Source organism: Ursus americanus, chromosome 13 (assembly GCF_024610735.1).
Source record: "Ursus americanus isolate L20-20 chromosome 13, mUrsAme1.1.p, whole genome shotgun sequence".
Taxonomy (NCBI): domain Eukaryota; kingdom Metazoa; phylum Chordata; class Mammalia; order Carnivora; family Ursidae; genus Ursus; species Ursus americanus.
Genome location: NC_142139.1, coordinates 68227767 through 68255428, shown reverse-complemented (window position 1 = coordinate 68255428; position 27662 = coordinate 68227767). Strand labels below are relative to the sequence as shown.

Below are 27662 nucleotides of genomic sequence, written 5' to 3'. Positions count from 1 at the left end.
TTCTGCCTGTCTGTAACAACAGGCAGGGAACATATTACGCATGAGAAAGCAGAAATCCTAAACTTGTGTCATGCAATGATGTGGAGCATGATATAATTTTCTTTAGATGCAGAAATGCCAAGCAAAGCTTTCAACGGAAAAACTGATTGAAAACTTGATAAACTGTTAACGCTCAGGTCAAAACTGCCCTATAAAGACATTTTCATAATCCAAGATAAAACTAATCACATGAGGAAGAGTCAACTAACATAATGGGAAGTAGAATAAGCACTCCAAGAGCTGAAAATTATCCACTGATATTTCAGATTATACACCTAAAAGTAGAGCAGGAAAAGATATGCAACAGGAAATAACAGAGTTACAGGAAGAGTAGGGTTTTTTTAGTTGCCCTCTAGCAGGAATGTTAGAGTTTTTTTCTCCAAAAGTGAGAATAAGGTACATCTGTTTTCACTGCCAATAAATTTTCTTTTGACAGATTAACTGAAATTTTTAGTCATCGCAATAAGACAAAATAAATGAGATCTATGTTAATTTAAAAGAAAGACACAACATTGTTGCATTTTTTTTAAAAAAAGGAGAAACTACAGTTAACAATTTTTTTAAAAAAGTAATTGGTAAAATTTAGGCACTAGATAGGCTTACATTAAGGTGTTTATGACAACATGTTAACTCACTTTTTAAAAAGTGCTAAAACAAGCTTTCTTTATAATAATTTATTAGTACAAAGTAAGGATGATGTATTAAATTTAATATTTACTCCAGATACCAGGTAAAGGTTTGCTTGATACGAGTTTAGGGACATTAAACTTTTACATGCATAGCTCTCACATATGCTGCCTTAATATTGTCTTTAAATATTTAAGGGGTGTTTTTTAGAGAAATTCCTACAGGAAATCACCTATTGTCATTTAACAAATAGTTAATGAGTGTCTAACATGCTAGATTCTGAGTATTAGATATACATATTTATATTTATCTGAGTAATATATGCACACATGCCTACATGTGTATGTTAGCTGAGTATAAAGGGCAACAGCAAGAACAATTCAGAGTTAGTGTATTCTGGTAAGATAGGATAGAAAAACAAAGGCAACTTCTGGAAAATATTTCAAGATATTTATATATCTTGAAGACAGTATGATGAATTTTCAGCATCTAAGTAGAGTAAGGATATGGCTGTATACACCCAGACCTAGCAATTTGAAAGACTAAGCAGAACACAAGTTTCTATATACTGGGGAAGACAAGCCATATAATAAAGACTTGTCAATAAGAATGCAAAGATCTCACACCCCTTTCTCTCCCTTATCCCCATGGGTGGATATCACTGACTGATAAAGTACCCTATCCCTGTGATCTCTAAGATAGGCTCAGAATCTTTCTCAACTGTGTATTTTAGGCAAGCACTACCAATTAGTCACCAAGAATCCTGGTGTGAAACTATATTTGCCAACCAGAATTTAAGGGAATGTGGAAAAAAAGAAAGCTCTGTACAATAAAACACTAGGGGTGATAGGGTATTAGCAACCAAGGTGATAAGAAATTTCTTGAAAGACAAAATGTTCGATATTAAAGGTAAACAAGATGACCAAGAAGATGAGGAAAAGGTGTTCAACAGATTGGATAACTAGTAGGACATTTATCTTCCTGTCAAGAATAGTTTTAATGTAATAGAGGCAGTTAAGCCAATGGATATCAGGTGGAGGAGTGAACTGGAAATGAGAAGTGAAGAGAGTCTAATGTTATATCTTTGAGGTATTTAGATATATGAGATAACAGGACAGCAATGGAGCAAGTAACTGGAGGATACTTGCAGGATTCAGAAAAGCCATGTTTCTTTTACTTTTTATTATGAAACAAGCTTGATCATTTGCATTTATCCCTACATGATACTTTTGTTATTTTTATAAAGTATATTTTATCAGGGCTAAATTGATCATGCTAAGAACAAGGTCCTGATGCCACAAATGGAAAATCCGTTTGTTAGAAGGGGGAAAAAAGACAAAACAGGCTGGAGCAGGGAAGTCTACTTTGTCTTCTCCACCTTTCCCTGTAGAGAAGGGGGAGGCAAGTTTTCCTGTCCTTCTCCATCACATCTCTGGCTCTAGGGTAGTCCTTGATTACATTCCTTAGTTTTTGACAACCATGGACATAGACGGGTTGATAAAGTGTCTGCTTTATTTGCAATATAATGATTTCTGTGGAACTTTAATAAGTTTTGTTTCATCAGCATGATAAATATGGACTCTAAAGAACACTGATAAGTTGCTTTAATAAATCTATGTACTAGAATATATTGTTATATGAAAAGGGGATAAGGTTAGGAAGAAAACCTTAAAGTAGTGCTAACCGGAAGCATGTCTTAGAAATTGCTGTATCTGGTTATTTTATATCAAAAATATAATTCTGTATAATTTATCCAGATTTTTAGCTGACCAGAAAGAATGCCAATAAGTTTTCCCCCTTGTAAATATCTCATAGTGAAGTATTTTGTTGAGTTTTTATTCATCTCCTATTATTAATGAATATTGATCTGATGTTTTATTTCCAGTATCACAGGAATAATCATCCTCACAGCAAACTGAGGAACAGAATTTGGGGAATGGTCAATTTTGTCAACATGGTAAGATCTGACATAGTTTGAATCAAGCTAAAAATGAAAATGGAAGAAAACTTTTAAGATAGATAGATGCTGGATTTTGTGGTAATCTTGATATTGAGACAACCCAAAATACAAAAATTCACCATGTGGACTAATTAGCCAATATCCAATGAAAAATTCACAGCAATAAATGAACCACAGCACTGAGGTTTTGGTTTTCTAAGTAAATGATTTTTAATACTTAAGGAGGTTTCAAATATTGGTTACTAATCACAAAATTTATAAAGCACTGTATAAAGACTTGAATATTCACCATGCATTAATCAAATCCACTAATACATTTAAAATTACTGTTCCATAACCTAGCATTGTTGGAGAGCTTCTTTTTGCTTCGCCCTCAACTTCAGGACTTCATCATGGGCCAGTGCCCAATGGTGTCCACTCACATTCTTATCTCTTCTTCAGTAGTAATCTGTTCTTTGTTACTCAGTGATTGCTAGCCTAGTCATGGGACCCAGAGTGTTTTGTTCCCCTGATCTATCCTGTCTTAGGAAAGCTGTCATCCATGGGTATTTGGGTAGATTATTCTCACTGTGTTCTTCCTTCACTGGAGTGAAGGTAGGAGACATTGAATGCTCTGGCCTTAGAACAGCTTCTGGCATCTCCTCCAGGGGCAGAAGATTTTTTTTTTTCATTCCCCTTCTTTCAGCAACAATCAGTTTTCACTTGAGTTCTGGGAGTATAAAAAAAAATGCCCCACACTCAACAATTGATAATCAATTGTTATCAATAATAATCAAACCAGACAGATAATCAATAAATAGTGGTTTTGAGCAATACTATAAACCAAATGAAGCCAACAGGTATATACAGAATATTCCATCCAAGAGCAACAGAATACACCATTTCTTTTCTTCTCAAGAGCAGAGGGAATATTTCATAGTATATATTATATAGTAGGCCACAAAGCAAATCTCAACAAATTCTGAAAGATGGAAATTATATTAAGTACAATGACAGCAAGATTACTGGAAAATTTATAAATATGTGGAAATTAAAGAACACATTCCTGAACAATAAATGGATCAAAGAATAAATGAAAGGTAAAATCAAAAAAAATTCTTGATACTAACAAAAATGGAAACAAAACATATCAAAACTTGAGATGCAGCAAAAGAATTCCAGGAGGAAAGTTCATAGTTGTAAATGCATACATACATCAATTTAAAAAGAAAATAGCAAATGAACAAGTAATGTTATACCTTAAGGAAATACAAAAAGAAGAACAAACTAAGCCCACAGTTAGCACAAGGAAAGAAGTAGTAATGAGATTAGAATAGAAAAAAAAATATTTGTGGAAGGTCATACAGAAGCTTAATGCTTTCATGTCCCTGGAGAACAAGAGCCTGGTAGGTTAAAAATGTTCCTGAAGCAACAGTTTCTCCCATCCTTCAGGCCTATACCACAAAAGGAGATTATCTCCAGTCTCTCACTCTGCTCTCTGTGATTTCGTGGGCATCCAGAGGAGGCTAAAGGAGAAGATTCTGAGTGTAGGTGTGAAATTCCTTATGTCCGTATCTTTCAGAAGGTCCTGCACTCTCATCTTATCCCACACTTACCCTTTAACAATTCCTTACAAATGTCTGGTTAATTCTTCTTATGTCTTATGTGGTGCTCAGCGTCTCTTTTGCTCATGCTCTGCCACGGGGAGATGCTCTAGTACCATCTCTCAAAGGAGGCAATCTTAGATTTCAGGCTACAATTTGCCCCGTGACTTCAGCTAACTTAGGGTCTGACATGATAGCGACTCTGTAGATTTTCTGGCTTTTTCTTTTTGTCAGGGTGTAAGCAACATTCTTTTCAACTTTATACATCTTAGCCAGAAGCAAAATTTCTCCAGACTTTAAATCTATGTCTATGGAAATTAAAAATCCTCCCCATGTTGTTATAAAAGGTAGAAACAATGTGGAGTGAGATGGTTATATCTCATAGTCACCTCCATTTTCTCCTGTTTCTTTTTATTGATTGATTGATTGATCAGGGTTTTTATAAGTTTATTCATGACTTGGGTCTGATCCTATTTTTCCAATAATTCTTTCAGTTTTTGTAACCATCTTTTCTCCTATCAAGGTTTTTAGGCACTTTTTTCCCAGTTTTATTTAGAAATAACGGACATACACTGCTGTATAAGTATAAGGCATACAGCATAATAGTTTGATTTACATAAATTGTGAAATGACTACCACTGTAGGTTTAGCTAACAGATACAATGAAAAGAAAAGAAAAACCCAAAAGAATAAAGGGAAAAAAATTCTCCTTGTGATGAGAACTCTAAGTATCTACTCCTTAAACAACTTTCCTACCCGTTATACACGTCAGTGTTAGCTTTAGTCATGTTGTACATCTCTAGGACTTATTTATTTTATCACTGGAAGTTTGCACCTTTTGACCACCTTCCTCCAATTTCCTCCTCTCTCCACACCCCACCTGTGGTAACCACAAGTCTGATAACTTCCTATGAATTTTTTTTGTTTTTTAAAAATTTCATAGGTAGGGGAGCCTGGGTGGCACAGCAGTTAAGCGTCTGCCTTCGGCTCAGGGCGTGATCCTGGCGTTACGGGATCTAGCCCCACATCAGGCTCCTCCGCTATAAGCCTGCTTCTTCCTCTCCCACTCCCCCTGCTTGTGTTCCCTCTCTCGCTGGCTGTCTCTATCCTGTCGAATAAATAAATTTAAAAAAATCTTTAAAAAAAAATAAAAAATATAAAAATTTCATAGGTAAGTGAGATCATATAGTGTTTGCCTTTCTCTGTCTGACTTATTTCACTTAGCGTAATACCTTCTACGGTAATTTATGTTATCAAAAATGGTAGGATATCCTTGATTTTTTATGGCCAAATAATATTTCATTGTATATATCTACTACAACTTCTTCCATTCATCCATTAATGGATCCCTAGGCCATTTTCATGTTTTGATTATATAATAATGCTTGTATAAACATAGGAGTGCAGATATCTTTTTGAATTAGTGCTTTTGTTTCCTTTGATATGTTCCCAGAAGTAGAATTGCTGGATCATATAACAGCTCTTTTTTTTAAATTTTTGAGGATCTTCCATACTGTTTTCTATAGTGGCTATACCAATTTACAATCCTACCGATAGTACACAGGGGTTCTCTTTTCTCTACTTCTGTACCAGCATTTGTTGTCTCTTGTCTTTTTTGATGATGGCCATTCTAACAAGCATGAGATGATATCTCATTGTGATTTTAATTCACTAGGATGTTGAAAATCTTTTCATGAACTTGTTGGCCTTTCATGTATCTTTTTTGAAGAAATGTCTATTCAGTTACTTTGCCCAGTTTTGAATTGGATATTTGTTTTTTTGTTAATGAGTTTATGTGTGTTGGATATTAACCCCTTATCAAATATATGGTCTGTAAATATTTCTTCCCATTCCGTAAGTTGTCTTTTCACTTTTTTTACTGGTTTGTTTTGCTGTGCAGAACCTTTTCCGTTTGATGTAGTCCCACTTGATTGTTTCTTATTTTATTGCTTGTGCTTTAGGCATCATATCCAAACAATCATTACCAAGGCCCAAGTCAAGGAGCTTTATTTCTATGTTTTCTTCTAGGATATTCATGGTAAAACTCAATTGAAGTCTTTAATCCATTTTGAGTTAATTTTTGTGAGTAGTATAAGTTAGGGGTCCAGTTTCACTCTTTCACATGTAAATACACAACTGGCACAGTGCAATTTATGAAGGGACTGTGATTTCCATTGAGCATTCTTGACTTTCTTGCCAAATATTAGTTGACCATTGGGGTGCTTGGGTGGCTCAGTCAGTTGAGCTTCCGACTCTTGGTTTCAGCTCAGGTCATGATTTTGGGGTCATGGGATTGATCCCCACATGGGCCTCTGCACTCAGCAGGGAGCGTACTTCCCCTCTCCTTCTCCCTCTGCCGCTTCCCCCACTCACACATTCTCTCTCTCTTTAAAATAAATAATGAATATTTAAAAAATATTAGTTGACTGTATATACTTTGGTTTATTTCTGGGCTCTTGATTCTTTTCCATTAGACTATTTGTCTGTTTATATGCCAGTATACTGTTTTGATGACTTTAGATTTATAGTATAACTTAAGATCAGGGAGTGTGATGCTCCTGCTTTGTTTGTTTTTATCAGGATTTCTTTGACTATTTGAGGTGTTTTGTGGTTCCATATAAACTTTGGGAGTGGTTTTTCTACCTCTGTAAAAAATGTCATTGGAATCTCGATAAGGATTGCATTGACTATACAAATGGTTTTCAAAAAAATAATAAAATAAATGGCTTTCAGTAGTATTGATATTTTAACAATATTAATTCTTTCAATCTATGAACATGGGACAGTTTTGCATTTATTTGTGTCTTCTTTGATTTCTCTTATCAACTTATCATTTTTAGCATAGATATCTTTCACCTCCTTAGTTAACTTTATTCCTAAATATTGTATTGTTTTTTATGTTCATGTATATGGGATCAATCTCTTTATTTCTTTTTCAGAAATTTCTTTGTTATTATACAGAAATGCTACTAAATGTTTGCATGTTAATTTTACATCCTGCAACTTTACTGAATTCATTGATTAAATCTAACAATTGTTGGTTGTCTTTAGGATATTCTATATTTAAAATAATGGCTGCAAATAGAGACAGTTTTACTGGTTCCATACCAATTCGGATACCTTTAGTTCTTTTTCTTGCCTTATTGTTCTAGCTAGGACTTCCACCACTACGTTGAATAGACGTGGTAACAGTGGACACTCGGGTTTTTTTGTTGTTTGTTGTTGTTGTTGTTGTTTTAAAGAGAGAGAAGTGCATAGAGGGAGAGGAAGAGAGAGAATCTTAGGCAGGTTCCATGCCCAGTGCAGAGCCTAACACGGGGCTTGATCTCATGACCCTGAGATCATGACCTGAGCTGAAAGCAAGATTTGGATGCCCCTGTTCTTAATCTTAGAGGAAAAGCGTTCAACCTTTCACCATTGGGCATGAGGTTAGTTGTGGATTTGTCATATCTGGCCTTGAATATATTGAGATATGTTCCTTCTATGCCTGATTTGTTAAGAGTTATTTTTTTAATAACAAATGAAATGAATTTTGTCAAGTTGAGGTATGATTCTTATGATTCATTTCTTTCATTCTATTAATGTAATATATCACATTCATTGGTTGGCTTATGTTGAATGGTCTTCACATCCCAGGGATAAATTCCACTTGATCATGTGAATAATTCTTTTAACCTGCTGTTGAAATCAGTTTGGTAGTATTTTATTGAGAATTTTTCATTTATACTCACCAATGGTACTAGCCTGCAGTGTTCTTTTCTAATAATATCCTTTTCTGGCTTTGGTATCAGGGTAATGCTGGCCTTGTAAAATGAGTTTGGGAGTGTTTCCTTCTTTTTGAGTTTTTTGGAAAAGTTTGAGAATTATTGATATTAATTCTTTAAATGTTTGGTATAATTCATCAGCAAAGCTATCTGGAACTGGACTTACCTTCATTAGGATATTATTGATCACTGATTCCATCTCCTTACTAGTAATTGGTCTATTCAGAGTTTCTAATTGATTTGATATTGGTAAGTTCTTTAGTTCCAAGAATTTTTGCATTTCTTCTAGGCATCCAGGTTTTGTCATATAGCTGTTCATAGCAGCTTCTTATCCTTTAAATTTCTGTGGTGTCCATTACAATGTCTCTTTTTTCATTTATAATTTTGTTGAATTTAGTCCTTTATCTTTTTCCTTAGTCTAGCTAGGGTGTGTCCATTTTCTTCATCTTTTTAAAGAACCAAATCCTAGTTTGGTTAATCTGTTCTCTACTTCATGTCTTTCTCCTATAATTTTTATTATTTCCTTTCTTTGGTTGAGTTTGGGCTCTGTTGCTATTGTTGTTGTTGTTGTTTGTATATATAGTCCCTCAAGGTGTAGAATTAAGTTGTTCATCTAGGATCTTTCTTACTCAATGTAGGCAATTATGGTAATGAACTTTCTTTTCCCTTAGAACTGTTTTTGCTGCATCCCATAAGTTCTTCATGTTGTGTTTCCATTCTCATTTCTTTTAGGGTCTTTTATTTCCCCTTTAATTTCTTCTTTGATCCACTGACTGTTCAGTTGAGTGTTGTTTAGTTTCCATGAGTTCATGAATTTTCCAGTTTTCCTCTTGTTATTGGTTTCTAGTTCCATGTCATTATGTTCAGAAAAGATACTTGATTTTTTGTGATTTTTGAATTTGCTAAGACTGGTTTTAAAACCTAACATATGGCCTACTTTAAAAAAATATTCTATGTGCACATAAGATTATGTATTCTGCTATTGTTGGGTAGAATGTTCTGTATACATCTGTTAGGTCCATTAGGACAAGAGTATTGTTCAACTGTTTACTTATTGAGTCTCTGTCTGGATGATCTATCCATTGTTCAGTGTGGAGTATTATTATTTTTTATTTCTCCTTTCAGTTCTGTTAGTTTTTGCTTTGTAAACTTAGGTTTTCCAATATCGGACACATAAATATTTACACTTATGACTTCTTGATGTATTGACCCTTCTATCATTATGTAATGGCCTTTGTCTCTTTATTATTTTTACTTAAAAATCTACTTTGATATATGTATAATTACCCTTGCTTTTTGGGGGAAGAAAGGGGTTATCGTTTGCTTGAAATGTCTTTTTCCATCCCTTCACTTTCGGTCTATGTATGTCTTTAGGGCTAACATGTCTTTTTTATGTTGTATATTGTTGGATTTTGCTTTTTTAATACCTTCAGCCACCCTATGTCTTTTGATTGAATAATTTAATTTGTTCACATTTAAAGTAATTATTGATAAGTAAAGACTTACTATTGCCATTTTGTGAATTGTTTCTTGTTGTTTTGCAGATCCATTGTTCCCTATTTCTTATTCTACTGTCCTTTGTTTGTATTTTGAGGTCTTTGGTATTGGTATGCTTTGACATCTTTATTGTATTCCTTCATCTACTTACTAAAAAATTTTCCCTAGAGGTTATTATGAGGTTTACATGAAATATCAAACTTATCAGATCCTAATTTAAACTGATAACAATTTAATAGAATTCATATACTTTACAATTCTCCTTTTTCTCCTCCTTACCTTTTACATTATTGCTGTTACAATTTACATTTTTTAAAATATTTTGTAAGTAATAACATTGTACATATTGTATTTATGGGGTTTTTTGCTATGTTCATATTTTTAACTTTTAAACTAGTGTTGTGAATTATACATCGTTATTAACAAATTGCAGAATCTAACAATGACTATATATTTACCATTACAAGTGAGATATATGTTATCATTTTGTGTTTTTTATGATGTTAATTAACATTTTTTTACTTCTACTCAAAGAATTGCCTTTAGCATTTCTTCTAAGACAGTTCTGGTGGTAATGAACTCCTTTCCTCAGCTTTTGTTTGTTCATTTGTTCAAGAAAGTCTTTATCTCTCCTTCATTTCTGAAGGACAACTTTACCAGCCATTGCATTCTTGGTTGACAGTTGTTTTGATATTTCATTATCTCTTTGCCTAAAAAGTTTCTGTTGAGAAATCTGTCCATAGTCATATGGGAGCTGCCTTATATGTAATGTTGTATGGGCTACACAGTTTCCCATGTGCTCTGGTTAGACTGCCTGGTTGGACAGACTGAAGACTATATTCAGTGAGGAGCAGGGTTACGAATTAGATTCCCTGCCCTCATGCAGTGCGAAAAGCAGCTCTAAAACTGGAATATATCTTTGTTGTCTTAACTTAAGCTGGACTGCACCCCAACGTCCCCAGCCAAACAGCACCACTGGCTTGGCTCTGCACACTATGGGCTATGTCTGCCTTTCTCTTGCACCTTTCTTGAGTTTTCTGGGCTCCACAGCTTTCAGGTGTTTTATCAACCTTCAGTCAGATAAGACAGAAGGCACTCTTCACAGTGGGTGGGTTATGTCTCATCTTCCTTGCCTGGGTGGCTACTCCAGGCAACTCCCAATTTCCTAAACATGCTCTCCAGTTAGAAGGGGCCAGAAGCTACCCTCAGCCTTGACTAAAAATTAATCCCCCTGCCTGTGTGTAGCTCTAGAAGCCTTCACACCTGGTATAACTTTCTCCCACTATCTGGAAGTAGAGTATTCCTGTTAAATATTTCATAAGCCAAAATAGCATAAAACTAAGAAGCAATTACTATTAATTTATATGGGAATATTTTTGAGACAAAAAACAACTTCTCTTAGACTTTTCTAGTACCTTATGACACATCTTGCTAATGAATGTACAAAATAAATTGAGATAAAGAACTGATGCTCACAGACACAGTTCGAAGTTATGGTGGCTTGATGCTGAGTTTCTGAGTATGGCTCCTGGAGAAAGAGCTTGGCAGTGCCACAAATTTGCCTCTATAATGGCTTACCACACAACAAACATGGAGCATTATTTTTGCTTTTTGCCCTTTCTCATAAAAGAAAAATTCCTCTTCAGATTTCTTTTGTTCGGTGAAAACAGATTCTAATGTAGGTCTTTTGTGAAAGCAAAATGGCATAACACAAACTCAAAAATCAAGGAATACCTGTATTGGCTTTTTTCTGAGAGTAATCAGCTCTATCCACCCACCTCTTGGCTCAAGCCACCACTGGTTCACACATCTTTCAGGAATGTCACTAGCTCTTCTGGTCAGGTGGAACCAGATGACTCTCCCTAGACTGGGTGGGACTTTGTCTCAGTTCTCTTGCCTGGGTTACTCTCAATTTCCCAGTCTTCAATCAGGAAGAGCCAGGAGCTACTTTTGGCTTTGTGTGTGGATTAATCCCCCCTGCCTGTGTGTAGCATGGAAGGGCTCATGCCTAGTACTAGCTTTTCTCTGAGGGTGATGTGTTCTGGTCCTCTGCCTCTCAGCTCGGGCTCCTCTTGCCCTGTTTCTTATATTTTGCAATTGTCTTTATCACTACGCTAACACTGGTCCAAATATAAGACTCAGTCTTTCTGTTTGGGTCCCCATCACCAAAGTAAACATAAATACAACACTGGTACATATTACTGAACTTTTACTAAAAATTTTCAGTTTAGATTGGGAAGTCATACTGATCCTTTAACCTCCACAGTGCCCATATTCATAATTTTACAGAGTCTTCTCTCATTTACTATTATAATGCCTTTTCCCCTTTATCTCAGAAATTTCAGTTTTTTTCTCTACTATGAAGAGTGAATTAACTCTTCACAACCTCCTAAATATGTATATCCAAACCTATCCAAGCATTCCATTGAGGCAACACAGTTTTATTTTATAGGATATGTTCTCACTAGAAGAGAGTGCATTCATAGGATGACAAATGATTAATATTGTTTCCATTTGTACTTTCTCCAGTTTTATGGACCTAAAGCCCACCCATGAATTGCAGAGACTCCAATGAGCCCAGGTTAAAAAAAGAATATTGTTCTATGGGACCTGACTCATAAGGTTTATTCCACAATAAGGTCAGGGTCAAAAGGAATGGACATCACAGGCTCCAGTATGGATTTGAGATCATGATTTGACTAAAGGTCTAACTTCATGAGAGTTTAAAGGAAGCCTAGTTCTCAGACTTCTGAAATGCCTTTGTTGGGTTATTATGTTGACACATGAAATTCAATATATTCATATTATGCAGCTTAAGAAAAGTAGAAAATTAACACAATGTTATTATAGCCATGATGTATCACACTTCTTGATAACTGATTGCATACTCTACTAATATTGTGTGAGTGGCCTTATCATTTTCACTCTTAACTCAGTGTTCGTAGTTCTTCATTCATTCTTTCAACCCACTTTGTACTGGCTGTTATGAAATGTAAAATTTATATAACTCTTTTTGTCTCAAAATCCTCATATTTGCTTCAACTGTCTTCTTTTGTGCTGGCATTAAAGTATCTACCAACTTAGTGTTTACAAAAGCAAATGGGAATGAGTTGAGAAGGCTTATGGGCTAAAGCTATTTGTACCAGTTTTGAGCAATCACCAAAAAGATTTCTTAGACAACAAATTAGTTCCAAAAAATTAAACAAAATATGACACCTACATTATTGGTTTTTGAAAACAATTATCAACATTCTAATCTGCCATAGAACCAACTAATGACTTAAATAGAGAGATGAATAAAGAACACTCATCCCTCTGTGTGCCACTATTAGTAACTTCACATCTTCAGGTCAGTTATAATCTCAGAGCTTTGCTAAATTATTTATGCTAGACACATCTTGAGCCCAGTGTCTGTAAGGTTTATCATATTCAAAGGGAATCAGATTTTTTTTTTTTTAGTTAAGTTTTTTGTTGGTCATGGTAATTCACCCAGTATTCTGGGCAATTTACACTATATTCTGTTTCAATATAACCATTTGTAAAATAAGGCCTGTGCTTTTTGTTTATGTACCTCACATGTTAAAATTACCTTTTTTTTATTGTAGAGGAATATAGTAATGATGAAGGTTCCTTCTGTAACTTGACTCTATGAAAATTTATTTCTCCTTTGAACAGATTTACAAAACCTTGGACATTCATGTGACATTGGTTGGCCTTGAAATGTGGACAAATGGAGATAAAATAGACATAGATTCAAATATAGAAAATACCTTGTTGCGCTTTTCAACTTGGCAAGAAATGATCCTTAGAAAAAGGAATAATTTTGATCATGTTCTATTACTCAGGTATGTAAGTGCTCTATTTTCCTGCATACTTTAGGTGGATTATAAAAAAAGAAAATAAAACAAATGAACAACACAATACTTTTTAAAACAATTGACTTTTGCATAGTACATGGTGACAAAATGTTATGTCTAGCTATACATAAAATTTCCAAATGAATTTTTAATAATCTTTCTTTCTGATATTGATTAATACTAGAAAGTAAACGTACGACATATTTACATTTCCGGTCAGAGTTGAAAATGTCATTAGAAAAGCAATGTACTTTTATTCTTTTTTTTTGCCATTTTTGTTCATTTATTTTTCTAAATAAAATATAAAATTATCTTGTCAAGCTCTCTTATTGAATAATTTGGAGTGACATTTACAATAGAAAATATTGGGTCTTTCTATAAGGGATTGTATTGTGTGCTTCCCTTTATTTTATTTATTTTATTTATTTTTAATAATATTTTTTATTATATTATGCTAGTCACCATACAGTACATCCCTGGTTTTTGATGTAAAGTTTGATGATTCATTAGTTGCAATGTACTTTTAGAATCAATTTACTTATCAGCATCCAGCACTAACTCCCTTAATTCTTCTACACTATACCATTCCAATACTCCCCAAAAACCTACCTATTTGGGAAAGCACCTCATTCTCTGGAAAATTTCCCTCAATAAAGTGTCCCTATCCAATGAATAGCACTTTAAGAGCATCTACTCTACTATTCATGATGGATAACTAATCTGCCACAGCTTTAATATTCCTAAGTAAATAAAGGTTTGGATTTATCTACAATATTAGGTCATTCCTAAGACAGGGGGGCCTTTTTTAAAAATCATTTTTGTAATTCAAAATAACTACCACACTACTCAACCTATTGGGAAATGATAAATAATTGTGGAGCTGAACTGACTTTAACCTTGTGTTAACTGTAGTCCTGTTATCTTAGTTAAAGTATGAAAGCATAACTTTGGAGCAATGGAGCCTTTATAGTTGGAGGTCAGGTCCAGCTCTTTGGCAGATTGATGAGAGTGAACCACACCTCCAAAGTAATATCACTTCTGATTTTCATATCTGGGATGGCCCACAGCACATATCTCCAGGGGGATAGTTTTACCTGACTTGGGAGATTCATACACTAGTATGCACCAAAATTATAGAGGTTAATGTAAAATATCACTATAACCTTCACCGTGCACAAGATTAGCCTCTTTGCCTATTTCTTGAACATGTGTTTTAAAATACTTAATAAATTAGTCTAGTAATATTACACGGCTATAAACGAAAACCTTTTTACTCTCACAATGTCTATTATTCTGAGCAGTAGCTTCTCACAACAATAGTATGTCTGCAAATAAGGAAATGAGAAAAGTGCTCCTAAATATCTAATTGGACATCGTATTTGGGACTTCTTAAGTGTTGAGTTTCTTGTATGTCTTCTCATCTATCTATTCGCATAGCACTAGAAGTGATAAGACAATATATATGGCATTTTCATGTTGTGATTTTTGTTTTTAAGTAACCATGAGCAAATTCAGAATCCACATTGTGTTTTCTCTGATGCTTCATCTCCATAAGTGGTATTCTTCCAAGATCTCCAGAGTCTAGGAAGACCAGAGTTCTAAATTCCTCCAAGATACATAGCCAAACACTGAGAATAAAATGTAGGACATTTCAATAGTAAAGAAAGAAATAGAGCATATCTTCTTGATCAAAAAAGTTAAAGATTGAAAGGGGTCATGTAACCTGACCACCTTCCTCATATTTGAATCTTCTTAATTATATTCCAAGTGTGGTCTTCCAGCTCATGATTGCTCTTTCAAGTGGTCCAATTCTAAATGTTCTTGAAAGCATATCAAGTCTGGATTCCCTGAATATACACATCTACATCTGTCTTTTTAGGTAACCCAACGGTAGTTCACATGACAACTCTTTTAAATGTTTGATTATAGTTATCTAATCCTCTATGATTTTCTATGGTTGATTTAAATTTTCTAAAAATTTTCAGCCATAGCTAATTAATTAATCACGGTATTGAGTCTATTGACTATGTTGTATTTTTCCCTCCAAACACTTTTTAACTTAAGTTTTTGGTCTTTTAAGTGGTTTTATCCAAAGCTGAGTGTAGGGTAAGCCATGTAAAATTGGACTCTAACCTTATTATTTTTCTGAAAGTACTTTTTTTAGGATTTCAACTTCAGATTGTACTGATTTTTTTCAATACCTCTACTGTACCCCAAGTTTTAAATGAGCTTAATAACAACTAAGATCATCCTCAATTCTAGAACTCCATGAAAAAAAGGCACTTCTATGTGCAAAGGCACTAGCATTGTGAGGATTCACTGCAATTCAATGTTTGTGTTAATTAAACCACTACCTCAGACTGAAGAGTGTATTTGCCTCTTGTTTATAGTGGGAAGTGGCTCTACAAACATGCACAGGGAATTTCTTATTCAGAGGGTATATGCCTGCCCTATTATTCCACCAGCATTGTTAAGGTAGGCTGTGTTTTATTTGTTATGTAACTTAATCACAAAGTTTGAATTTAATTTTTATAAATTTTCTGTGTCCTGTTGAAAGGGACTAGGGGCACCTGGGTGGCTTAGTCAGTTCAGCATCCAACTCTTGATCTCAGCTCAGGTCTTGATCTCAGGGTCATGAGTTCAAGCCCTGCGTTGGGCTCTGTTCTGGGGGTGGAGCCTACAAAAGAAGAAAGAAAAGGAAAGAAAGAAAGAAAGAAAGAAAGAAAGAAAGAAAGAAAGAAAGAAAGAAAGAAGAAAGAAAAGAAGAAAAGGAGAAAGAAGAAGAAGAAGAAGAAGAAGAAGAAGAAGAAGAAGAAGAGAAAAGAAGAAAAGAAAAGAAAGAAAAGAAAAGAAAAGAAAAGAAAAGAAAAGAAAAGAAAAGAAAAAAGAAAAGAAACCATGTATGAATTCTGCCATATATTCTCACCAATATATATCATGATGAAACTGTTATGTTTCCTCTATTAAATAGGAAAATAATGTTTTATAAAAACTACTGATGAACAATGAATGTAAATCAGTGTTGTTCAGAGCTTTAAAAATCATATACAAATTAACATACAAAGATTAAAAAAGCTTTTTTGCATATTATATATAGCTATTTATAAGGACATGTAATGTACACATGTAAAGTAAACATGTAAAGACATGAGTTAGCAAGGGAGGATAATTGCTTTTGTGCTGAGTGTATAGTTTATAAATCATTTAAAATATATCAAGACAACCTTGTGATTCATTTTCAGAAAGACTAAGATGTTCAAACTGCTGACTTATCTATTTTCTCTGGTATCTTTCCCAAGTCACTAAGCTTCTAGTAGATGCTGTCCAAGTAGTCTTATTTAAGTCTTATTAAGACCTTGAAATTAAAAATTTATACATGATCTATTTATTACATGGTTCTTTTTATGATTATGCCCTTGATTATGGTATTTTAATAACACAAATTTTGCATTGTAGAATCCATCTAATCTAATATATAGGCTGTAGCCACTCCAATTATGACATTACAACCCATCCAGAACACATTTTAAAGTTCAAATGAATAAAATGAAATAACCAAATTAGGGGAATTTTACCTTTACAGTAACTTGATATCCCACCCCTTTTAGGAAATTATTTTTTTTGTACTTAATATAGAGATTGAAACATGAAATAGAGCTACAGAGTTAACAATCAACTCTGCCTTGGATTTCAAATCACTGAACTTCTGGTTTTCTTCATAGTAAAAACTTCCTCTTCATGATCACATACCACTGTTATGTAATGCAATGTGAGACTGTACATTGAAAACATGAACCTCGCATATTTTTTATTTTAAAATCAAAAGTGTTTATTTTATTGTGTAGGACATTAGTTTATAAATTTTAGCTACTTGTAAGAATGAGTTTATAGAAATCCAACAATGACTATTACTGTGCCACAAAAAATAATTTTGAAATGTTAGAGTTAGAGACACTCAAAAGGTCATTTGTCTAACCTCATTATATAATTAAAGGAACTGAGGGCAGGACAGGGAGGTAATGAAGTCCATGGACTCTCAAATAAGTACTAGTTAACCAGAAGCTAGAAACCAGGTATCAACCAATAGTTCAAAACACTACATACTAAAGTGCATTATCTTATAGAAATTTCCAATGCATACCTTTTCTTGGCCTCAGGATCTTTTGCCTGATCTAAATGTAGTTGCAAGCAGAATTGCACATCAGCTGGGTCATAACCTTGGGATGAAGCATGATGATTACCCATGTACCTGTAATTTTCAGAGATGTGTGATGGATCGTGGTGGAAGGTAAGGTTCAAACAATGTAGAGAAGACATTTAAATATTTTGGGTGTGGCTCTTGGTTAGAACTCCATATTGTAGTGATATGTTGTTATTATGTGAACATTTTCCTAATATATTCCATAAGGTCTATTATGAAACCAGCCATCATAGGCTGTTTCTCTTTGGGACTAAATCTTATCAGTTGGTAGTGTCTGTTCTAGTGACATGGTGAGAGAAATGCTAAAACTCTGTCTGAACATATTGCAAAAATATAAAATGATTAATTAGTAAATTATACTAAGGTGCCTAGGAGAGGAATACACTCTATGTACCTTGTTTTATCATCTTTGCTATAAACTCTAATTACCTCCTTCAAATCTTTACTCAAATGTCATTCTCAGCCAAGCTTTCCCCAGCCACCTGATCTAATTTTTCGATCCTGTCTCCTCATATATGCTATGGCATTATCCATCCCTTCCTTGTTTTCTTTCCATTCTTAGTATCAATCACTATCTAATATAGTCTACACATTACCTATTTAGCTTGCTTATTATTTTATTCCTCCAACAAAATATAAATTTCAGGAGGTCAGAAGGTTTTGTCTGCCTTCTTCACTGTTTTATCACACCGTCTAGAAAAGTCCCAGATACATACTAGGGACTCTATAAATAATTACAGAATGAATGAATGTCCTACATCCCCCCATCATGCTGTGAATTACCTGCAGCCAGGTCCTAAACTTTACATATTTTTGAGCTCCTTCACAGAGAGTACATGGTGCATTTCACATAAGAAAGGTGTTAATGATGATGATCAATGTGTCTATATACTGATTAAATGAAGTAAAGTAGTGAAAGCACCCAAGTACAGTGACTGGCATAGAGTAAGAACTATTTTATATCATTATCTACATAATTAGTAGTATTTTTCAGGGCCCCACCATTCCAAAGTAATGTTTTTAAGCCTCTAAAAACCCATCCGTGCCCATCATGTGTCAATAATGGCAAGGGAGTCAAAACAAAAGGAAGACAGAAGGGAGGTGAATTTCAGTCTTTTTAATCTTTGAACTTTTCAGAAGGATAGTGCATTCCTAGGATGTGTAAGATATTACTAAATAAATCATTTGTTTCAACAATGGTTTAGAGAACTGCTTTGTACTAGGCACTCTGCTAATTAGTGCTTATTTAAAAAAAAAATTACAGTCCCTGCATTGAGAATCTTGTATTCTTGCATAAATGATAAACGAATATATAGATTATGTCAAGAGGAACAAGTAAAATGTGATCTAGGAGCAGCAATCACATTCAGTCTAAACTATGGGCTTCAGGAAGGACTTTCTGGAGGATATATAATCAGAGTATGTTCATTAAAATATCATGTGTTGGCTGTTTCAGTAAGACATTTTCTATAATAAAAGCTCACTGCTACTCTCCTATAACTGTAAAGTAGGATAAGTAAATGGACTTTTAGAGTCCATCATTTATATTTATTCTTCCTAAATCCTTCATAAAAGTTTATAGCTGTTCCACCACGATACACTGATAAAATTTATCTTTATTTTTAATTTATCTGAACTCTAGCATTCCTGCACTAAAATTCAGTAAATGCAACAGAATTCAGTACCTGCAACACCTGAAGGATTATAATCCAACATGCATGTCCAATATTCCATTTTCTGATAAATTAAGTAATTACCCATATTGTGGAAACAAGCAGTTGGATGAAGGAGAAGAGTGTGATTGTGGCCCCGTTCAGGTATTTGCAAATAATGTCTTTCAATTACAATGTTTACTCTCAGCTAGAACCTAAGCAGGGAGGTAGCCATTAATCAACCATGATATTCCTTGTAAAGTTTTAAATAATGTGTTTTTTTGTCTCGTTTCAAAAAAAGTCATTGGTGTAGCCTCATTGCAAGGCATCTTACCAAGTCATGAATTATGTATAATGATCTTGCTGGAGACCCACGGTATTACATTTGCCTGGTTTAGATAGTAATTGGCTCTTCTTGTAAGAAAGGCCCATAGGTGCCTTTAAGTCTGATCTCATGCACAGTAGGAATTTGTTCTCCACAGTTAGTCAATTGAGCTTTACTCAGGGCCTTATGAGGCTGGTTTATATACCAGCTGGACAGTTCATGTTATTAGAAAACTGTCTTAATTGAGCAGAACCCTTCTAACCTTCCACATATTTGTTGGAGCCTTGGTCTCTGGAACATTTAGCATATGCCTTTTAAGACAAATTTTAGAGTAATTCTTAATCTGCTTTCCTCCAACATAGAAGCTATTTCTGTTAAGCGCTTATCATATAGGTAGGAGTCCTAGACAACCACTTCTCAAATTGTATGTATACACATCACCCGGGAATGTTGTTAAAATGTGGATTCTGATTCTGTAGGCCTGAAGTGAGGCTGAGATCCTTTATTCCTAGCAACCTGCAAGGTTATGTTGATACTGCTGGTCTGAAGACCACATATGTAGTGTGTACACTGTAAGCACTACAAAATTCAAAATAAATCTAATAGTGAATCAGAGACTCCATGATCAGAGTGGGGACAGTGACATGTAAAGAGTTTGCAACACTTAGTTTTCGAATGTCTCAGATTAAATGCAAAGAGGCTCTTAACTTTGGAAATCAAGGCTTTTGCCTGTGCGCATTTTTTAGAATGGTTCTACAGTTTCATTCTAACACATGAAGTACCTTACATTACAATTTGCAGACAATTTCTTTTGCAATTTTAATTTTGTTTCCAGCAGATGAGGCCTATGTGTCCATCCTGCTCTTATTATTGAATGATGCGTTAAAACAACAAAGTTCAGCTTGAAATATTCAACATCTTGAAGAAAATGTAAAATTAGATCTTCAGAAGTTCTATTATCTCACATTAAACCTTTAGTATAGAGAAGTAGCAGGGCCCTTCCAAAGAATGGAAGTCATCAGGAAAATGAAAGGTCAGAAACTTTGGACTTTGTAAGCTGCTGATGAAAATTCATTAGTGTAGAGAACTGAACAATTGGGAAGAAAACAAAATAGGGGCAACTGGGTGGCTCAGTTGGTTAAACCTCCAACTCTTGATTTTGACTCAAATCATGATCTCAGGGTTCTGGAATCAAGCCCTGCATTGGGTTCAGTGTTCAGCAGGGAGTCTGCATGAGATTCTCTCCCTCTCCCTCTGCCCTTTCCCCTGCTCACACATGCACGTGCTTTCTCTCTCAAGTAAATAAATCTTAAAAAAACAAACAAAGTAAATTCCCAACAACCAGTTACAAGCAGTAGTCTTCATATACACGTCATAGCCAAGGATCACGCATTTGGATTTAACTCTGAAAGACAAGTAATGATAAATTACACAGAACCACAACTTATTAAACAAGACCTTAACTACAAACCAATTTCCGATCTTTAATTTTTTATTATTGCCAGGAGTGCACCAATCCTTGCTGTGATGCAAACAAATGTGTGTTGAAGCCGGGATTTAGTTGTGCGGAAGGAGAATGCTGTGAATCTTGTCAGGTAAGGACCTGTGCTAGGACTGGGTTCTTCATTTTCAGTTTATTAAGTGTACATAGAATGGAAGAATTGGCTGTCCACAGAATGACCCCACACTCCTAATCCCAGATTAGGGTTAGTCTTGCTTGTACCCAATAAAGCCTCTTCTGAGTTGTTCTGACTTCTAAGTCCTGGGCAATGCTATGGCCTGGGGAGTGGAGAAGCAAGTATCACTTGGTCTTTTAGGAGTAGAGTTATATGATAAACATATTATTCTTGTTCCTTTGTAAATCATTGTCAACCTATTTAACCTCAGCTCATGTGTGGTGGTGGTGGAAGGGGTGGCATTCCAAAAACAGTGAAGGAAAAAGGATTATACTGGAATTGGAAAGTGAGTGTGACTAGTACATGGAGATATATTCCTAGGAAAGGCAATCAGAAATCCAAATGACTGTCCAAAGTTTAAATGACATTTCCTTTAACACACTATATTGTGAACTCACAAAGGAAAGGAAGTGTGTCTTATTAATTTTCAAATCTTTCTAGGACTCATTATAATTAAATGTATATCGAGTGGCTGAATAAGAGAATGCACTTTCTCCCAGCAATGAGTCAGGGAATTTTTCCAGTTCATTTGGAGAGATGTGATTTCTTGGGAGTGGAGATTCCTCATTACAGATAGGCAGTTATCCCAGTTATATGTGTGTGCTGGAGATGGTATGCATTGGAGCAAGACGAACAGAATTCTTGTTCATTTCTCCATTTTATGTCCTTTCCAACTCTTCCCAATGCTGTTCTAATACAGATTTTCAAAAACACCATCATGTCATTCCTGAAATTACATAAAAGCCAACACATTTACAAATGATAATAATTCTCAGTGGAATGGAGAAGAAAGTCATGATCCAACCTTAAAACCCTTTTTTTAAAGATAAGTTAAATGGGTCAAACTCCCTCCTCTTTACTGAAACTTAACCTACCTAAATGTGTCCAAGATTTTTTGTCTTTTTGTTTTTCTTCAACAGATGAAAACATCAGGGTCCATATGCAGACCAGCAAAAGATGAATGTGATTTTCCTGAAGTGTGTACTGGCTACTCTTCTGCATGTCCTAAGGACAAATTCCAAGTAAATGGATTTCCTTGCAAAAATGCAAAAGGCTACTGCTTCATGGGGAAATGTCCCACCCGGGATGATCAGTGCTCTCAATTCTTTGATAATGGTGAGAAATAATTACAGTGAATGGCTGATAAACATAATAGCTACTATTTCTGCTATTATCCTGTAAAAATTTAGGGGCAAGATTGAAGATAATGCCATTTGTGGCATTCTTCCCAGATCTTACCTAGAATCTTTCTGGAAATTACCTTTAATATTACTTGATATTACCTCTAATATTAATTAACCAGCTCAGTTTGTGGGTTTATATCCATACTCCTCTGTAAAATAGTTTCCTGATGCAATAGGATAGCTTTAAATTGATTTATTTATCCCATTCTGCCTTACCACTACATGATACTAAAATTTCAATTACATTAGAAAAATAAGATATTTTATTATTTATAACATTCATGCTTTTATTATTTTACTTTAATCATTCCATTTTGGATCCTAGAGGTGAAAGATAGTTCTGATCTCTGCTATGAGATGAATAAAAAAGGAAATAGATTTGGATACTGCAAAAACAAGGAAAACAGATTAATTCCCTGTGAAGAGAAGTAAGTACCATGTAAAGAAAAGTAAGTGCCTACTAAGAGTGTTTTTGCAAAATCAGAACTGCTTTTGTTCTGGCAGCTGTTAACCTCTTTTTACTGAGGAGATTGGGAGGAGAGGGAGTAAGGGAGGGAGCACACATCCCTGACTGTGTAACTGGCACTTACATACTGTATTTATGAGTTGAAGGTTGTGAGATAGAAGGAGGAAAGATGGGAAAGAGTTAAAATTCTTAGGAAAGAAAGGGACGAAGAGAAGCTACAAGAAAATAGGAAAGAGCAAACAGGAGGAGGAAAATAAAGTGGAAAGAGGGAAAAGAAGCAGAGAGAAGGAAACAAGTGAAGCCACAACAAAAAAGAAAAGTAGAACTTGAAATTGGAAAGAAGAGGAGAAGTGAAAGTTAGATCTGATTTTAAAAAGTATTAGCTGCGTCATTCTTCCAGATTTGTTACATTCACAAAACAGGATTTGGACTGAAAACAATAACAGAAACCTTTGGTCAAGTTCAACTTTGCTCTTAAATATTCTAGGTGAAACTGGGCAGTCACTTAACTTCCCCTTACTTTCTAATCTGTAAATGGGTATTATAATAATATCAAACTCACAGGTTTGTTGTGAGAATTAACTGATGTGCTCTGTGCAAGAAAGAATAAGAAAAAAATCTTAACATCTTGATGAAAGTTAGATAACTCAAATTAATAATAGGAAATATTCTTCTGTAAACTTGAGCTAATACTGATTTGTCAGAATCACAGCACTACAAAGAAATACAATCATTTTACATCTTCACCTACTCATCAGAGTTCCCAGAGTCAGGACTTTGTCTAACCTTTCACCCTGCTTCTCTTGGTGCTTCTGCAACCTATTGATAAGGCTGGGTGGGTCTAGAGAAAAGTGACCAGGCCACTTTATTGCCAGCCTCATCTCTATAAAGTTCTGTTTCCTGGTCCCAAGTCTGAGAATATTCTCCCTTTCCTTCAGAGATGTCAAATGTGGAAAGATACACTGCAGCAGAGGGCAGCACTCATTTCTTCCTGGAAAAGAAAAGATTAATCACCTTAAGAAGATTTCAAAGCAGAATGTCACCACTGAGTGCAAAACTTTTATTTTATACCACAATTCTAAAGATTTGGGCCTGGTTGCTCCTGGAACAAAATGTGGAGATGGAATGGTAAGATGAAAGTCCTTTGTTTTATTAAAACTTCTTGGTTCAGCCACTTTTAAAACATTATTTTCTATAATTGGTTCCTGAGGACCTATATATGGGAAAGCAGAAACAAATGGGCAGCTTTTGTTTTCATTTGATTGAGCAAAGTAGTAATAACACTATAATAAATAATCATTTTGTCCAATCTCTGTTATACAAAATGATATGTAAATGTTATAAGTGCACTTAATTAGTAAAATTGTAGGCATAATTTTTAAATTAATTTGACTAAAAAATAGCCATATGTTCAATTATTTTATTCATTCAGCCATATTTATTGGACACATACTATGGTGCCAGTGGCCATACTGGAAACAAATGATGTAAATATGAGGGTACTTGAGAATTTCATAAATTGAATTATATTATATATATTACAGTCTAACACAAGTGCTTTCATAGTGGTGACCGATGAATATTTAAGTCCAAAGAAGAAGTGATTGCCTGTACTTGGAGAACATGAATGGCGTGTTATGATGCCTTTAAATGAGTGACATTTCAGCTTTGACATGATGAACATTTTTCAATGCAGACAAAATGAGAAAAGATGTTTTAAAAAGAAATACCTACATAACATGCAAAGGTACAAAATATATGGCATAGTCAGGTAACTGACAATTTCAGGGTGACCGGAGCTTTGGGTAAAATGCCAGAAAATGAAGTTGAGCAGCTAAAATAAGGCCAGATCAGAAGAGGTTTATCATTCTAAGATGAAAACTTTTGGACATGTACTAAAAACAACAGCCAACTCATCAAGGTTTATAAACACAAGAATATATGGAAAATCTAATACTTTTTTAAAATCAGTTATTTTGAAATAGTATAGCTTCTGTGATATAGCTCCTCTCCTACCATACCACCATCCACAAACATTACAGTTTCATTCATATAATGTGATAGAGAAATGAACTGAAAAATAAAATTCAGAATGTAAAAAAGGGAATTAGAATTTAATAATTTAAGGGAGATCTATATTTCAAATCCATACACTAACTATTAGTTTCCCATTAAAATAACAAAATATCAAAATGATGAGGTATCTATATTGGTGAAATTTTAGGTTTGTGTACCAACTACATACTAGAAAGTTCAAGGACTTTCAGTGATAGAGTGTATGAGCCATCAGGTTAAAGAAAATATCAAACAATTTTCTATTCACTCCAGGTAAGAAAAATCATCCAGAAATACTAAGCAGAAGTATGACTTACCCCTCATTGAACGCCATAATGAGTGACAGGGCTTGAACAAAGGAATTTATAGGGAAGCAGTTGTTACTTCATCTTGATCTTATAAGCATGTTGTGGCCACATGCCATCACATAGAATGCCTATTCTTTCAAGAGAAGTCTTAATATAGATGTGTACCAATTACAATGTGCCAGTTATTGGGTCAATTGATAATGAAGGAATTCATGAATAGCAAATGCCAGTTTATAGAGGTATCACAAAGGTATTACTTATAGACTTTTCATCTCATTTTTACATTGAGATACTACTTTTAGATATGAGTAAATTAAAATGAATAAAAACATTCTAGTTTCTCATAATTTTCTTTCTGGGTAAATTTTGGCATAGAAAATGAGGGCAAACATATCCCATTGCCCTTGAATGCCTTTTTCCTTAGTAACATAGATAAGAAAAATAAAACAAAAGGAAAACAGTGAGAAGAGATGAAAAAGGAAGGATAATACATTGGAAAAAGAAGAAGAATAGAGAAGAGGGAGGGAAGGTAGGGAGAATACTAGTTAGTCTTCTCTGGCACAAAAGATTTGCTGCAAACCTGTCTGTAGTTTTCTCTTTATTAAACATAAAAAAATGCCAAAATTAAAATAAGAAACATTTCGATGTTTCCTTTAGTTGAGCCTGAAGTATGTGAAAAGAGATTTACATGGCTTAAGGAGCATTTTTCCAGTGTTCACTTGATCACATATATTTGAAAATCCATTCTTTAAGAATAAGCAAAGAGGACGAATACCAACAGACAAAAGAATTCAACAGTGTGAACAATGAAGATTAATTTGAGGACTCATAGATGATAGTCCCCTATGAAACAGATATACATTAAAAAAGAGAGAAATCCTTTAGAAAAAAAGTTAAATTTATACTTTAATCAGATTTAAAAGGATATTAAATCTATAAAAATGGTATTATTTGAAAATAACAAACACTGCCTTCAAATTACAAAATAAATCATAATTACTGATTTACATATAATTTGAGCAGTAAACCATGAAATGTAGTAAACCACAAAAAAATAGTGAATTAGAAGCTAAACTTAACACATGAGACTGAGGTAAGGAATTCTAAAGGAGAAATTGAATAAAAACAGGAAAAATAGTCGTAATAAATCTGATACCGTTTTAATAGGAATCCTAGATAAAGAAAACATAATATAGGTAAAAGTGTAATTAAAGATATAATAATAAAAAATGTCCCTGAGCTGAAGAATATATAAAATAAAAACTCAACTTAATACCAGGAAAAATTCATAGAAAGAGGTGAGCATGTAGACTAACCTTCACAGCATGAAGTCAACAATAAAGAAAATGTTCCAAAGAAGGCAAGTATCATTTTTCAACAACAACAACAACAACAAAATTATCAGGTTATCATTATATTTAACTTCAAAAAAGAAATGCCATAAGATAATGCAGCAAAATCTATGGAGCTTTGGAGAACGAAATTTTGGGACCCTAAAACCATACATACAGCCAAACTATTATCCAGATAGTAAAGCAATAGAAGGACATTCTCACACACTTTATGACTAAAAGAACTACAGCAAATTAGGTAGCATTTATTTCTGAAAAGACAAATAGTCAAGAAAGTACTCATGAAGCTCTAGCAAATGATCTGGAAGAAATGGAGATCTAAGATTTGCCTGACAAAGAATTCAAATTAATCATTTTAAAGAAGCTCAAAACAATATAAGGGAACACAGACAGATGACTAAATGAAATCAGGAAAGCAATGCATGAACAGCATAAGTTTAACAAAGAAATAGAAATCATAAAAAAGAGCCAAACAAATTCCGGAGCTGAAAAATACATTACAGAAATGAAGAAATCAATGGAAAGCTTCAACAGCAGACTGGATCATTCAGAAAAAAAAAAAAAAAGTCAGCAAACCTGAATATAAGTCATTTGAAATGAGAAAGTTGGAAGAACAAAAGAAAAAAGAATAAAAACTAGAGAAGAAAGTGTATGGAACCTATATAACACCAATGACAAAAAAATGAATATATGCATTATGTGAGTCCCAGAAGGAGAAGAAAGGGAAAGAGAGAAAGGGGAATAAAGATTATTTTTAAAGATAATGGCTGAAAATTTGCCAAATGTTGGAAAGGATATTGACATTCAGATTCTGAAAGCTCAAAAGACCCCAAGTGAGACCAATCCAAAGATTATCCAGAGATACATTATAACCAAACTGTCAACAACATGGATGAACCTAGAGAGTATAATGCTGAGCAATATAAGTCTGAAAAAGACAAATACCATATGATCTCACTCATATGTGGAATTTAATAAAACAAATAAAGTAAAAAAGAAAAAGAGGCAAACTAAAAAGTAGACTCTTAACCATAGAGAACAAACTGATGGCTACCAAAGGGGGATGGGAACAATAGGTGAAAGAGATTAAGAATATACTTATCTTGATGAGCACTG

At 34.2% G+C, this 27662-nt stretch overlaps 1 protein-coding gene across 1 annotated transcript in view; it reads left to right on the top strand.

The window, feature by feature from the left end:
* ADAM7 (ADAM metallopeptidase domain 7) overlaps window positions 1-27662 on the top strand; it is a 76321-nt gene that overhangs the window by 34183 nt on the left and 14476 nt on the right. Inside the window, exons 8-16 of the mRNA XM_087866609.1 lie at window positions 2552-2623; window positions 13146-13315; window positions 15718-15802; window positions 17485-17615; window positions 19171-19345; window positions 21011-21100; window positions 22102-22297; window positions 22691-22793; window positions 23770-23959. Of these exons, the coding sequence (XP_087722735.1) occupies window positions 2552-2623; window positions 13146-13315; window positions 15718-15802; window positions 17485-17615; window positions 19171-19345; window positions 21011-21100; window positions 22102-22297; window positions 22691-22793; window positions 23770-23959 (1212 nt within the window). The remainder of the gene's footprint in view (window positions 1-2551; window positions 2624-13145; window positions 13316-15717; window positions 15803-17484; window positions 17616-19170; window positions 19346-21010; window positions 21101-22101; window positions 22298-22690; window positions 22794-23769; window positions 23960-27662) is intronic.